The 13,783-nt window shown below is 39.6% G+C and overlaps 1 protein-coding gene across 1 annotated transcript in view; it reads left to right on the top strand.

The window, feature by feature from the left end:
* Positions 1 to 519: 519 nt before the first annotated feature.
* The window catches only part of LOC116882854 (adhesion G protein-coupled receptor E2-like), a 39,771-nt gene continuing 26,507 nt past the window's right edge, over positions 520 to 13,783 (top strand). Inside the window, exons 1-2 of the mRNA XM_032883483.1 lie at positions 520 to 543; positions 629 to 814. Coding sequence (XP_032739374.1) covers positions 520 to 543; positions 629 to 814 — 210 coding nt within the window. The remainder of the gene's footprint in view (positions 544 to 628; positions 815 to 13,783) is intronic.

Genomic DNA, 13,783 nt, shown 5'->3' with positions numbered 1-13,783 from the left:
ACAAACTGAGGGTTGCCTGCAGGAGGGGGTTAGGGAGAGGGTGGTGGGGTTATGGACATTGGGGAGGGTATATGCTATGGTGAGTGCTGTGAAGTGTGTAATCCTGATGATTCACAGACCTGTAACCCTGGGGCTAATAATGCATTATATGTTAATTAAAAAATATTTTTTTAAAAGAGTTGCTTGTTAGGGTGGCATCATGAGGAAAAGAAGCCATATTTGGAAGGGTTGAGGGAGGAAGGAGTAAGTTTCAGGCAAGGAAATGGAGACAGAGAGAAAAGTCAACTCTTGGCTGGTAGCTAAAGGGGAGGCAAGTAGTATATGTTTTTAAGATAGAAGAGAATCAAACATGTTTCCATGACTATGGGAGGAATACTGTTGAGATGGTCCCAGAGGGAAGGAAGAGAGAGGGGGAGAATGTATGAACAACAATTTAAAGATAAGTGATAAAGTATGAAGGATGGTATCCAAAGAGCAGGTGGAAGCACTCTTCCTAGAGGAACATAGAAATTTGCAGTAATGATCCAGGAGTGTGGACAGGATGTATGCTGAAATTTGGGTGGTATGGCCAATGGCATACATTTCACAAGGTGTCATTCTGAGGACTCCGATTTTCTCTGTGAAATAGGTGATGAGAACATTTGTTGAGAAAGGGGAAGAACACAGAAGATTCAGTGGCAGAACCAGTGCTAATGGAGTTTGGGGGAACAAGGTCATGCAGGACAACTTCCTGGCAGCACAGTATGCTCCTTTAGATGGGAAGGGAGACTCAGGGGAATCTTTAACAGAAAATGGAAGAGGTGAGAAACCACAGGTAAAGAACTCGGTTCAATCTGAGCCAGTAAGTGTTGGTTCTGTATAACCATCCCCATGAATTTTCCCATGTCATTACTGCTTTTCCTCCCTGGTTTCCCAGTGGCTGGAGGATTCCAGAAATATCAGGCATTCTTATAAGAAAGTCCAAAATGGATAGAGATAAGATGGCGGGGAAGTAGGAGGAGGCACCAATTCAACCTGTACCCTAAAGTGAGCTGATTACCTACCAAAGAATTATGATCACCCATGAAATCAGCCTGTGATTAGAATTATACACTTCTGGATCTCTACAGGGGCAGAAGATGCCAGTGGGCAGGTAAAGCAGAGTGAGAACATCAGATGATATTGGAAGATAAACAAAAGGGGGAGGGAGCAACCAGAAGCGACCCATTGGAAAGTAATACCCCAATATGAGAGTGCCCGGTGGTTGGGGACCAGCATTAACTTGGAGTCTGGTTGAAAGCACTCAAAAAGATCAAAGGATATTGGGGCAAAATTGTGGGAATCCAGGCGGTTAGGGACAGGGGCTTAAGTCCCCAGAGCCAGGACTGCCACCCCTGGTACTGAGTCAGAGAGAGTGCAGCAAAGAATCCCCATCTTGGCCCCTGAGCTGCTAGCCCGCCTGAGAGTGTCTGGGTGGTGGCTCCCTTGAGGGGCAGGGAGTCTCTCCAGCTGGCAGAACCACAGCCTTTTGCACTCCCCATGTGTGCCACGCTACCATAGTCTGAGTCGCGCCCCACACCCCTCCTGAGAGAGGTGCTGCAAGCACCAGCCTGTGCTCTCTCAGACCCAGAGAGTCTGAGCACTCCCAGCCTGGGCCATCAGGGAAATCTCAGTGTGATATCACTGCTTGGAACCTCTCTGGCAGTCTGGAGCTGCTCAGACAGCCATGGCTATAGAGGATCTGGGTACAAGCAGGAATTCCTGTGATTCCAGAGACCTTGACTGGGAAGGTGCTCTGCCAGTGGTAGAGGGGGAATTTATGTGCTCTGGAGCACCCAGAAGGGAACAGACTGAGGCTTCTCTCTGAGAGGGAGGTCTGGGGGCAGTTTGCTTTCCTCTAAACCTCAAAAAAAACATCAAAAGCTGCCAAGGCTAGAAAAAACAAAGGAACAAACAAACAAACAAACAAAACCTCCAGAGAACAAAAACCTGAAAAACTGGCTTCCTCAGAGCCCACCCTCTTAATGGGGGCAGGAAGACTTAACTCAAGGAACACTGCCTGAAAAACCACTTGGCAGGCCCCTCCCCAAAAAAGCCAACCAAAAAAAAAAGAATAAAAAAGACAAGAGAACAACCACCACTACCTCATAGATACAGCTTTTATTTTTAAATCATTCCCACTATTCTGTTTCATTTTTATAGATAAATTTTAACCTATTTACAATCACAGTGAGATGTCCAGTACATCAAATTCCATAACCTTTTAACCTGAATTTTTTGATACATATACCTGTGTTTTTCTTTTGCTTTTCTATTTTTTAATTGTTTTAAATTTTAGTTTAGTTTAGTTTAGTTTATTCTTTTTTTATTTTTATTTTTTAATATTCATATAGAGTTAAACTTCAAGGTAATCCCCTTTCCCCAATCAATGCTACCCCTATAGGTAAACCAGTTTTTAATCCTCCTTTATCTTAGGAATGTTGAGTCCTTTAACAAAGATATCAAGATACATCCAGGAAGAATCAAAATAACCTTCCTCGCCCACACTGAGAATTTATAACCACTCTCCCATCTTTTTCTTCCACCAGTGTTTCTGTGTATTTTTGTCCTGGTGTGGAGATTCCTTAAAAATTAAAAATAGAGCTTCCTTATGACCCTGCAATTGCACTACTGGGTATTTACCCCAAAGATACACATGGAGTGAAAAGAAGGGCCATCTGTACTCCAATGTTCATAGCAGCAATGGTCACAGTTACCAAACTGTGGAAAGAACCAAGATGCCCTTCAATGGATGAATGGATAAGGAAGATGTGATCCATATGCACTATGGAGTATTATGCCTCCATCAGAAAGGATGAATACCCAACTTTTGTATCAACATGGATGGGACTGGAAGAGATTATGCTGAGTGAAATAAGTCAAGCAGAGAGAGTCAATTATCATATGGTTTCACTTATTTGTGGAGCATAACAAATAACACGGAGGACATGGGGAGATGGAGAGGAGAAGGGAGTTGAGGGAAATTGGAGGGGGATATGAACCATGAGACACTGTGGATTCTGAAAAACAATCTGAGGGTTTTGGCAGGGTCTGGGATGGAAGGTTGGGGGAGACTGCTGGTGGGTATTATGGAGGGCACGTATAGCATGGAGCAGTGGGTGTGGTGCATAAACAATGAATTCTGTTACACTGAAAAGAAATTAAATTAAATTAAATAATAAAATAAAATGAAGAAAAAATAATAAAATAAAGGTACCTATTGCATCTGAGCTAGAAGAGTATTCAGATTCCTGAGTAGTAACAACTAATGGTGCCATCTTGGTTAGCTTCATGAATATTAATTTTGGTGGCTCCAAATAACAAGTCACCTTCTGATCCTACTTTGATATTCAAATTAATATAGCCTGGAACTGTTGTAATTTTTATATACTGATCCTATCTGAATTTGACAAGACAGATCTCAGCACCCTGTAGTTTGTAACCTGAAAACATTATCAGATTCTGGATGGGTGTCATTTTTCTTTGTCTCTCAACCTGAAACAATTTCTGTTTTTGGGTTCTCCCTTACTGGATCAACATAAGATACATGGAAATGTTCTTGGGATTGTTTTAGGTGAGGTTGGGTGCATTCAGGGGGCATCAGCATAGCTCTGAACCAAGGTACCAGGATTTCATTGGGCATCAAACCAATGTGTATTTCATTCCTTCTGAGTGTGGAGAAACCCCATCTCAGGGACTCTGGGATTGTTTCTTTGGGCATTCTTCAAAGGAGAGGCCAAAGCTGAAGAAGGTTGCTCCCTCTATAAAAGAACTCCTCTGTTTGTGGATTCACACATGTAGTAAGGGAACTTAACGAGAACTAAAGGTTCACTTCCTCATTTAAAACCATCAACTATATTTTAGATTCCTGATAATATTGATATTGACAGTTGTCCCCAGTATTTTCAATGCTTTTGTGAGTTGGAGTTCCCTACTCCATCAATATTTTCTGACATTAATTATTTAACTATTTTGTGGCACTTTTTCTTTTTAAAGTTTTTTTAAAGATTTATTGATTTACTTAAGTGAGAGCATGTGGTTAGAGGCAGAGGTAGAGAAGAGATAGTCTTAATATCCATACTGATAGCCCAGCTAGACACTGGGTTCTATCTCATGACCCTTAAATCACCACCTGAGCCAAAACCAAGACTCAGACAATTAACTGAGTTGGGTCACCCAGGTACCCAGACAGGTCTTTTTGAAGTGTGGGTGTGTGATTATACATGTGTACCAATCTCTGAATCCTTTTATTTTTCTTTTTACTATTTAATTTATTTATTTGACAGAGAGACACAGTGATAGAGGGAACACAAGAAGCGGGAGTGGGAGAGGGAGAAGCTGGTCTTCTGCAGAATAGAGAGCCCGATGCAGGGCTGGATCCCAGGACCCTGGGATCATGACCTGAGCCAAAGGCAAATGCTTAACAACTGAGTCACCCAGGGACCCCTCAATCTCTGAATCCTTACCTTGAAAATGAACAGAAAAAATGCTGAAATATAGTATCAGCCTAAGATGTGGTACTTATAAGACTTTTAAAAATTATATTTAAAGAAATTCTACAGAAAGATGAAAGAAGGCATAATGTGAGCTTTCCAATGACATATAAAAGAGTGCCACAAAATGACTATGCAAAATAATATAATCTGGCCACATAAGCAATGCAAATCACTGTGAAAGTTAAAGATATTTGCACTGAAAAACTGAATGTAAGTCATACACAGTGTTTGGAATAGTTAGACTGTTGGTTGAAAATTATTGACTCCACACAGATGGCATTAAAAAGAACTCATTATTGTCCTCCTTTACTTGTCCACATATGAAGTAAGGAGGTTTGAGGAAAGTAGTAAGGTAAAATATGAGGAGATAAAAGTTGAAGGACTGAAAGCCAGAGATGTTCTAGAACAATGCTACTCAGTCATGAATAAGCAGGGGAATCCCCCTTGATCTTGTCACAATGTGGATTCTGATTCAGCAAGTCTGAATGTGACCTTAGACTGCAAAGAAGCTCTGGACAATGCTGATCCTGCTGGTCCATGGACTGCACTCTTAGTAACTGGGCTATTAGGGTCATGACTGCTTTGGACCTAGGACTACATTTCCATACGGCAGTGGTAACAAAGAAAGGACCGAATCATTTCAAATTCACCAACCATGGCAAAACAGGGTAGTTTTATTAATCCATTCACTGGAAATGAAAGGCAGTCACATTTCTCTGCTATCAATGTGGTGATCATTGAATGCTGACTTTTTTTCATTCCTTCTAGTATTTCATCCACATGGAATCAGGAACTCAAACATGTGCTTCAGAATTTCTCCTCCTAGGATTTTCAATGAAATTGGAGGCTCAGTTCATGCTCTTTGGGCTGTTCCTGTCCATATACATAGACACCTTCACTGGGAACCTTCTCATCATCGTGGCCATCTGCTCAGACTCCCATCTTCACACGTCCATGTAATTCTTCCTCTCCAACCTGTACTTCACTGACATGTGTTTCACCTCTACCACCATCCCCAAGATTCTGCTGAACATTCAGACTCATGGCAAAGCTTGAAATAGGACAACATGATGCCCCCAGTTTTGTTTTTCTTTTTCAACATTTCCTTAGCAATTTGGGGTTTCTCCTGATTCCATACAAATTTTAGGATTGTTTGCTCCAGCTCTTTGAAAAATGCCATGGAATTTCGATCAGAATGGCATTGAAAGTATAGATTGCACATGGAGCACTGGGTGTGGTGCAAAAACAATGAATACTGTTATGCTGAAAATAAATAAATAAATTATATATATATATATATAACGTATAGATTGCTCTAAGCAGTATTGACATTTTAACAATGTTTATTCTTCCAATCCACTATCATGCAATGGTCTTCCATCTTTTTGTGTCTTCTTTGATTTCTTTCATGAGTTTTCTGTAGTTCCTCAAGTACTGATCCTTTACCTCTTTGGTTAGGTTTATTCCCAGGTATCTTATGGTTCTTGGTGCTATAGTAAATGGAATTGATTCTCCAATTTCCCTTTCTGTATTTTCATTGTGAGTGTATAAGAAAGCCACTGATTTCTGCACGTTGACTTTGTATCCTGCCACGTTACTGAATTGCTGTATGAGTTCTAGTAGTTTGGGGGTGGAGTCTTTTGGGTTTTCCATATAAAGAATCAAGTCATCTGCGAAGAGAGAGAATTTGACTTCTTCATTGCCAATTTGGATACATTTTATTTCTCCTTGTTGTGTGATTGCTGTAGCTAGGACTTGTAATATGATGTTGAACAAGTGTGGTGAGAGGGGGCATCCTTGTCGTGTACCTGATTTCAACAGGAAGACTGCGAGCTTTTTCCCATTGAGGATGATATTTGCTGTGGGTCTTTCATAGATAGATTTTAGGAAGTTCAGGAATGTTCCCTCTATGCCTATACTTTGAAGCATTTTAATCAGGAACGGATGCTGGATTTTGTCAAATGCTTTTTCTGCATCAATTGAGAGGACCATGTGGTTCTTCTCTCTTCTCTTATTGATTTGTTCTATCACATTGATTGATTTGCGAATGTTGAACCATTCTTGTATCCCAGAGATGAATCCCACCTGGTCATGGTGGATAATCTTTTTAACGTGCTGTTGGATCCGATTTGCTAGGATCTTGTAGAGAATCTTAGCATCCATATTCATCAGGGATATTGGTCTGAAATTCTCCTTTTTGGTTGGGTCTTTGCCTGGTTTGGGGATCCGGGTAATGCTGGCTTCATAGAAAGAGTCTGGAAGTTTTCCTTCTGCTTCAATTTTTTGAAACAGCTTCAGGAGAATAGGTGTTATTTCTTCTTTGAATGTTTGGTAATATTCCCCAGGGAATCCGTCAGGTCCTGGGCTCTTGTTTTTTGGGAGGGTTTTGATCACTGCTTCAATCTTGTTACTAGATATCAGTCTGTTCAGGTTGTCAATTTCTTCCTGGTTCAGTTTTGGTAGTTTATAGTTTTCCAGGAATGCAAACACTTCATCTAGGTTGCTTAACTTGTTGGCATATAACTGTTCATAATAATTTCTGATGATTGTTTCTATTTCCTTGGTGTTAGTTGTGGTCTCTCCCTTTTCATTCATAATTTTATGAATTTGGGCTTTCCCTCTTTTCTTTTGGATTAGTGTGGCCAGTGGTTTATTGATCTTATTGATTTTTTCAAAAAACCATCTTCTAGTTTCATTGATGTATTCTACTGTTTCTCTAGTTTCTATCTCATTGATCTCTGCTCTAATCTTGATTATTTTCCCTTCTTGTGTGTGGAGTTGGCTTAATTTGTTATTGATTATTGGTTCTTTAAGGTATAAAGACAGCTAGTGTATTCTGAATTTTTCAGTTTATTTGAGGGAGGTTTGGATGTCTACGTATTTCCCCCTTAGGACCGCCTTTGTTGTATCCCTTGGGTTTTGGACCGAAGTGTCTTCATTCTCATTGGTATCCAAGAAGAGACCCCGAATTGCTAAGGAAATGTTGAAAAACAAAAATAAAACTGGCAGCATCACGTTACCTGATTTCTAGCTTTACTACGAAACTGTGATCACCAAGACAGCATGGTACTGGCATAAAAAGAGACACATAGACCAGTGGAACAGAGTAGAGAGCCCAGATATGGACCCTCAACTCTATGGTCAGTTAATATTCGACAAAACAGGAAAAAATATACAGTGGAAAAAAGACAGTCTCTTCAATAAACGGTGCTGGGAAAACTGGGTAGCTATATGTAGAAGAATGAAACTCGACCATTCTCTTACAACGTACACAAACATAAACTCAAAATGGATAAAAGACCTCAACGTGAGACAGGAATCCATCAGAATCCTAGAGGAGAACGTATGCAGTAACTTCTTCAATATCAGCCACAGCAACTTCTTTCAAGATATGTCTCCAAAGGCAAAGGAAACAAAAGCCAAAATAAACTTTTGGGACTTCATCAAAATCAAAAGCTTCTGCACAGCAAAGTAAACAGTCAAGAAAACAAAGAGGTAACCCACGGAATGGGAGAAGATATTTGCAAATGACAGTACAGACAAAAGATTGATATCCAGGATCTATAAAGAACTCCTCAAACTCAACACACACAAAACAGATAATCATTCAAAAAAATGGGCAGAAGATATGAATAGACACTTCTCCAATGAAGACATACAAGTGGCTATCAGACACATAAAAAATGTTCATCATCACTAGCCATCAGGGAGATTCAAATTAAAACCACATTGAGAAATCACCTTACACCAGTTAGAATGGCCAAAATTAGCAAGACAGGAAACAACATGTGTTGGAGGGGATGTGGAGAAAGGGGAACCCTCTTACACTGTTGGTGGGAATGCAAGTTGGTGCAGCCACTTTGGAGAACAGTGTGGAGATTTCTCAAGAAATTAAAAATAGAACTTCCCTATGGTCCTGCCATTGCACTACTGGGTATTTACCCCAAAGATGCAGATGTAGTGAAAAGAAGGGCCATCTGTACCCCAATGTTTATAGCAGCAATGGCCACAGTTGCCAAACTGTGGAAAGAACCAAGATGCCCTTCAACGGATGAATGGATAAGGAAGATGTGGTCCATATACACTATGGAGTATTATGCCTCCATCAGAAAGGATGAATCCCCAACTTTTGTAGCAACATGGACGGGACTGGAAGAGATTATGCTGAGTGAAATAAGTCAAGCATAGAGAGTCAATTATCATATGGTTTCACTTATTTGTGGAGCATAACAAATAGTATGGAGGACAAGGGGAGTTAGGAGAAGGCAGTTGGGGGAAATTGGAAGGGGAGGTGAACCATGAGCGACTATGGACTCTGAAAACAATTTGAAGAGGTGGGGGGTGGGAGGTTGGGGGAACCAGGTGGTGGGTATTAGAGAGGGCATGGACTGCATGGAGCACTGGGTGTGGTACAAAAACAATGAATACTGTTATGCTGAAAATAATTTTTAAAAAATTATTAAAAAAATGTGAGGAGTCAAGATGGCGGAGAAGTACCAGGCTGAGACTACTTCAGGTAGCGGGAGATCAGCTAGATAGCTTATCCAAAGATTGCAAACATCAACAAATCCAACAGGAGATCGAAGAGAAGAAGAACAGCAATTCTAGAAACAGAAAATCAACCACTTTATGAAAGTTTATCTAATATATATATATTTTTTCCGTTTTATATTTTTTCATTATTGGTTTTCTTTTTTTATTTGTTTCTTCTTTCTTTTTTCTTTTTTTTTCTTTTTTTCTTTCTGAACCTCTTTATATCCCCTTTCCACCCCCCCTCACGATTTGGGATCTCTTCTGATTTGGCTAAAGCATATTTTCCTGGGGTTGTTGCCACCCTTTTAGTATTTTACTTGCTCCTTCATATACTCTTATCTGGACAAAATGACAAGGCGGAAAAATTCACCACAAAAAAAAGAACAAGAGGCAGTACCAAAAGCTAGGGACCTAATCAATACAGACATTGGTAATATGTCAGAACTAGAGTTCAGAATGTCGATTCTCAAGGTTCTAGCCGGGCTCGAAAAAGGCATGGAAGATATTAGAGAAAACCTCTCGGGAGATATAAAAGGCCTTTCTGGAGAAATAAAAGAACTAAAATCTAATCAAGTTGAAATCAAAAAAGCTATTAATGAGGTGCAATCAAAAATGGAGGCTCTCACTGGTAGGATAAATGAGGCAGAAGAAAGAATTAGCGATATAGAAGACCAAATGACAGAGAATAAAGAAGCTGAGCAAAAGAGGGACAAACAGCTACTGGACCACGAGGGCAGAATTTGAGAGATAAGTGACAACATTAGAATAATTGGGATTCCAGAAGAAGAAGAGAGAGAGAGGGGAGCAGAAGGTATATTGGAGAGAATTATTGGAGAGAATTTCCCCAATATGGCAAAGGGAACAAGCATCAAAATCCAGGAGGTTCAGAGAACACCCCTCAAAATCAATAAGAATAGGTCCACACCCCATCACCTAATAGTCAAATTTACAAGTCTTAGTGACAAAGAGAAAATCCTGAAAGCAGCCCGGGAAAAGAAGTCTGTAACGTACAATGGTAAAAATATTAGATTGGCAGCAGACGTATCCACAGAGACCTGGCAGTCCAGAAAGAGCTGGCATGATATATTCAGAGTACTAAACGAGAAAAACATGCAGCCAAGAATACTATATCCAGCTAGGCTATCATTGAAAATAGAAGGAGAGATTAAAAGCTTCCAGGACAAACAAAAACTGAAAGAATTTGCAAACACCAAACCAGCTCTACAGAAAATATTGAAAGGGGTCCTCTAAGCAAAGAGAGACCCTAAAAGTAGTAGATCAGAAAGGAACAGAAACAATATACAGTAACAGTCACCTTACAGGCAATACAATGGCACTAAATTCATATCTCTCAATAGTTACCCTGAATGTTAATGGGCTAAATGCCCCAATCAAAAGACACAGGGTATCAGAATGGATAAAAAAAACAAAACCCATCTATATGTTGCCTACAAGAAACTCATTTTAAACCCAAAGACACCTTCAGATTTAAAGTGAGGGGGTGGAAAAGAATTTACCATGCTAATGGACATCAGAAGAAAGCAGGAGTGGCAATCCTTATATCAGATCAATTAGATTTTAAGCCAAAGACTATAATAAGAGATGAGGAAGGACACTATATCATACTCAAAGGATCTGTCCAACAAGAAGATCTAACAATTGTAAATATCTATGCCCCTAACATGGGAGCAGCCAACTATATAAACCAATTAATAACAAAATCAAAGAAACACATCAACAATAATACAATAATAGTAGGGGACTTTAACACCCCCTCACTGAAATGGACAGATCATCCAAGCAAAAGATCAACAAGGAAATAAAGGCCTTAAATGACACACTGGACCAGATGGACATCACAGATATATTCAGAACATTTCATCCCAAAGCAACAGAATACACATTCTTCTCTAGTGCCCATGTTACATTCTCCAGAATAGATCACATCCTCGGTCCTAAATCAGGTCTCAACCGGTATCAAAAGATTGGGATCATTCCCTGCATATTTTCAGACCACAATGCTCTGAAGCTAGAACTCAATCACAAGAGGAAATTTGGAAAGAACCCAAATACATGGAGACTAAACAGCATCCTTCTAAAGAATGAATGGGTCAACCAGGAAATTAAAGAAGAATTGAAAAAATTCATGGAAACAAATGATAATGAAAACACAACAGTTCAAAATCTGTGGGACACAACAAAGGCAGTCCTGAGAGGAAAATATATAATGGTACAAGCCTTTCTCAAGAAACAAGAAAGGTCTCAGGTACACAACCTAACCCTACACCTAAAGGAGCTGGAGAAAGAACAACAAAGAAACCCTAAACCCAGCAGGAGAAGAGAAATCATAAAGATCAGAGCAGAAATCAATGAAATAGAAACCAAAAAAACAATACAACAAATCAACGAAACTAGGAGCTGGTTCTTTGAAAGAATTAATAAGATTGATAAACCCCTGGCCAGACTTCTCAAAAAGAAAAGAGAAAGGACCCAAATAAAGAAAATCATGAATGAAAGAGGAGAGATCACAACGAACACCAAAGAAATACAGACAATCATAAGAACATATTATGAGCAACTCTATGCCAACAAATTTGACAATCTGGAAGAAATGGATGCATTCCTAGAGACATATAAACTACCACAACTGAACCAGGAAGAAACAGAAAGCCTGAACAGACCCATAACCAGTAAGGAGATTGAAACAGTCATCCAAAATCTCCAAACAAAGAAAAGCCCAGGGCCAGACAGCTTCCCAGGGGAATTCTACCAAACATTTAAGGAAGAACTAATTCCTATTCTCCTGAAACTGTTCCAAAAAATAGAAATGGAAGGAAAACTTCCAAACTCATTTTATGAGGCCAGCATCACCTTGATCCCAAAACCAGACAAGGATCCCATCAAAAAATAGAACTACAGACCAATATCCTTGATGAACACAGATGCAAAAATTCTCACCAAAATACTAGCCAATAGTATTCAACAGTACATTAAAAGGATTATTCACCACGACCAAGTGGGATTTATTCCAGGGCTGAAAGGTTGGTTCAACATCCGCAAATCAATCAATGTGATACAACACATTAATAAAAGAAAGAGCAAGAATCATATGATACTCTCCATAGATGCTGAAAAAGCATTTGACAAAGTACAGCATCCCTTCCTGATCAAAACTCTTCAAAGTGTAGGGATAGAGGGCACATACCTCAATATTATCAAAGCCATCTATGGAAAAACCCATCGCAAATATCATTCTCAATGGAGAAAAACTGAAAGCATTTCCGCTAAGGTCAGGAACACGGCAGGGATGTCCGTTATCACCACTGCTATTCAACATAGGACTAGAAGTCCTAGCCTCAGCAATCAGACAACAAAAGGAAATTAAAGGCATCCAAATCGGCAAAGAAGAAGTCAAACTATCACTCTTCGCAGATGATATGATACTATATGTGGAAAAGCCAAAAGACTCCACTCCAAAACTGCTAGAACTGGTACAGGAATTCAGTAATGTGTCAGGATATAAAATCAATGCACAGAAATCAGTTGCATTTCTCTACACCAACAACAAGACAGAAGAAAGAGAAATTAAGGAGTCCATCCCATTTACAATTGCACCCAAAACTATAAGATACCTAGGAATAAACCTAACCAAAGAGACTAAGAATCTGTACACAGAAAACTATAAAGTACTCATGAAAGAAATTGAGGAAAACACAAAGAAATGGAAAAATGTTCCATGTTCCTGGATTGGAAGAATAAATATTGTGAAAATGTCTATGCTACCTAAAGCAATCTACACATTTAATGCAATTCCTATCAAAGTACCATCCATTTTTTTTCAAAGAAATGGAACAAATAATCCTAAAATTTATATGGAACCAGAAAAGACCTCGAATAGCCAAAGGAATATTGAAAAAGAAAGCCAAAGTTGGTGGCATCACAATTCCGGACTTCAAGCTCTACTACAAAGCTGTCATCATCAAGACAGCATGGTACTGGCACAAAAACAGACACATAGATCAATGGAACAGAATAGAGATCCCAGAAATAGACCCTCAACTCTATGGTCAACTAATCTTCGACAAAGCAGGAAAGAATGTCCAATGGAAAAAAGACAGCCTCTTCAATAAATGGTGTTGGGAAAATTGGACAGCCACATGCAGAAAAATGAAATTGGATCATTTCCTTACACCACACACGAAAATAGACTCAAAATGGATGAAGGACCTCAATGTGAGAAAGGAATCCATCAACATCCTTGAGGAGAACACAGGCAGCAACCTCTTCGACCTCAGCCGCAGCAACATCTTCCTAGGAACATCGCCAAAGGCAAGGGAAGCAAGGGCAAAAATGAACTATTGGGATTTTATCAAGATCAAAAGCTTTTGCACAGCAAAGGAAACAGTTAACAAAACCAAAATACAACTGACAGAATGGGAGAAGATATTTGCAAATGACATATCAGATAAAGGGCTGGTGTCCAGAATCTATAAAGAACTTAGCAAACTCAACACCCAAAGAACGAATAATCCAATCAAGAAATGGGCAGAAGACATGAACAGACATTTCTGCAAAGAAGACATCCAGATGGCCAACAGACACATGAAAAAGTGCTCCATATCACTCGGCATCAGGGAAATACAAATCAAAACCACAATGAGATACCACCTCACACCAGTCAGAATGGCTAAAATTAACAAGTCCGGAAATGACAGATGCTGGCGAGGATGCGGAGA

Source organism: Lontra canadensis, unplaced genomic scaffold (genome assembly GCF_010015895.1).
Source record: "Lontra canadensis isolate GAN:19392208 unplaced genomic scaffold, GSC_riverotter_1.0 scaffold88, whole genome shotgun sequence".
Lineage (NCBI taxonomy): Eukaryota > Metazoa > Chordata > Mammalia > Carnivora > Mustelidae > Lontra > Lontra canadensis.
Note: the sequence above shows the minus strand (reverse complement) of the source record. Positions and strands in the feature narration are given on the sequence as shown.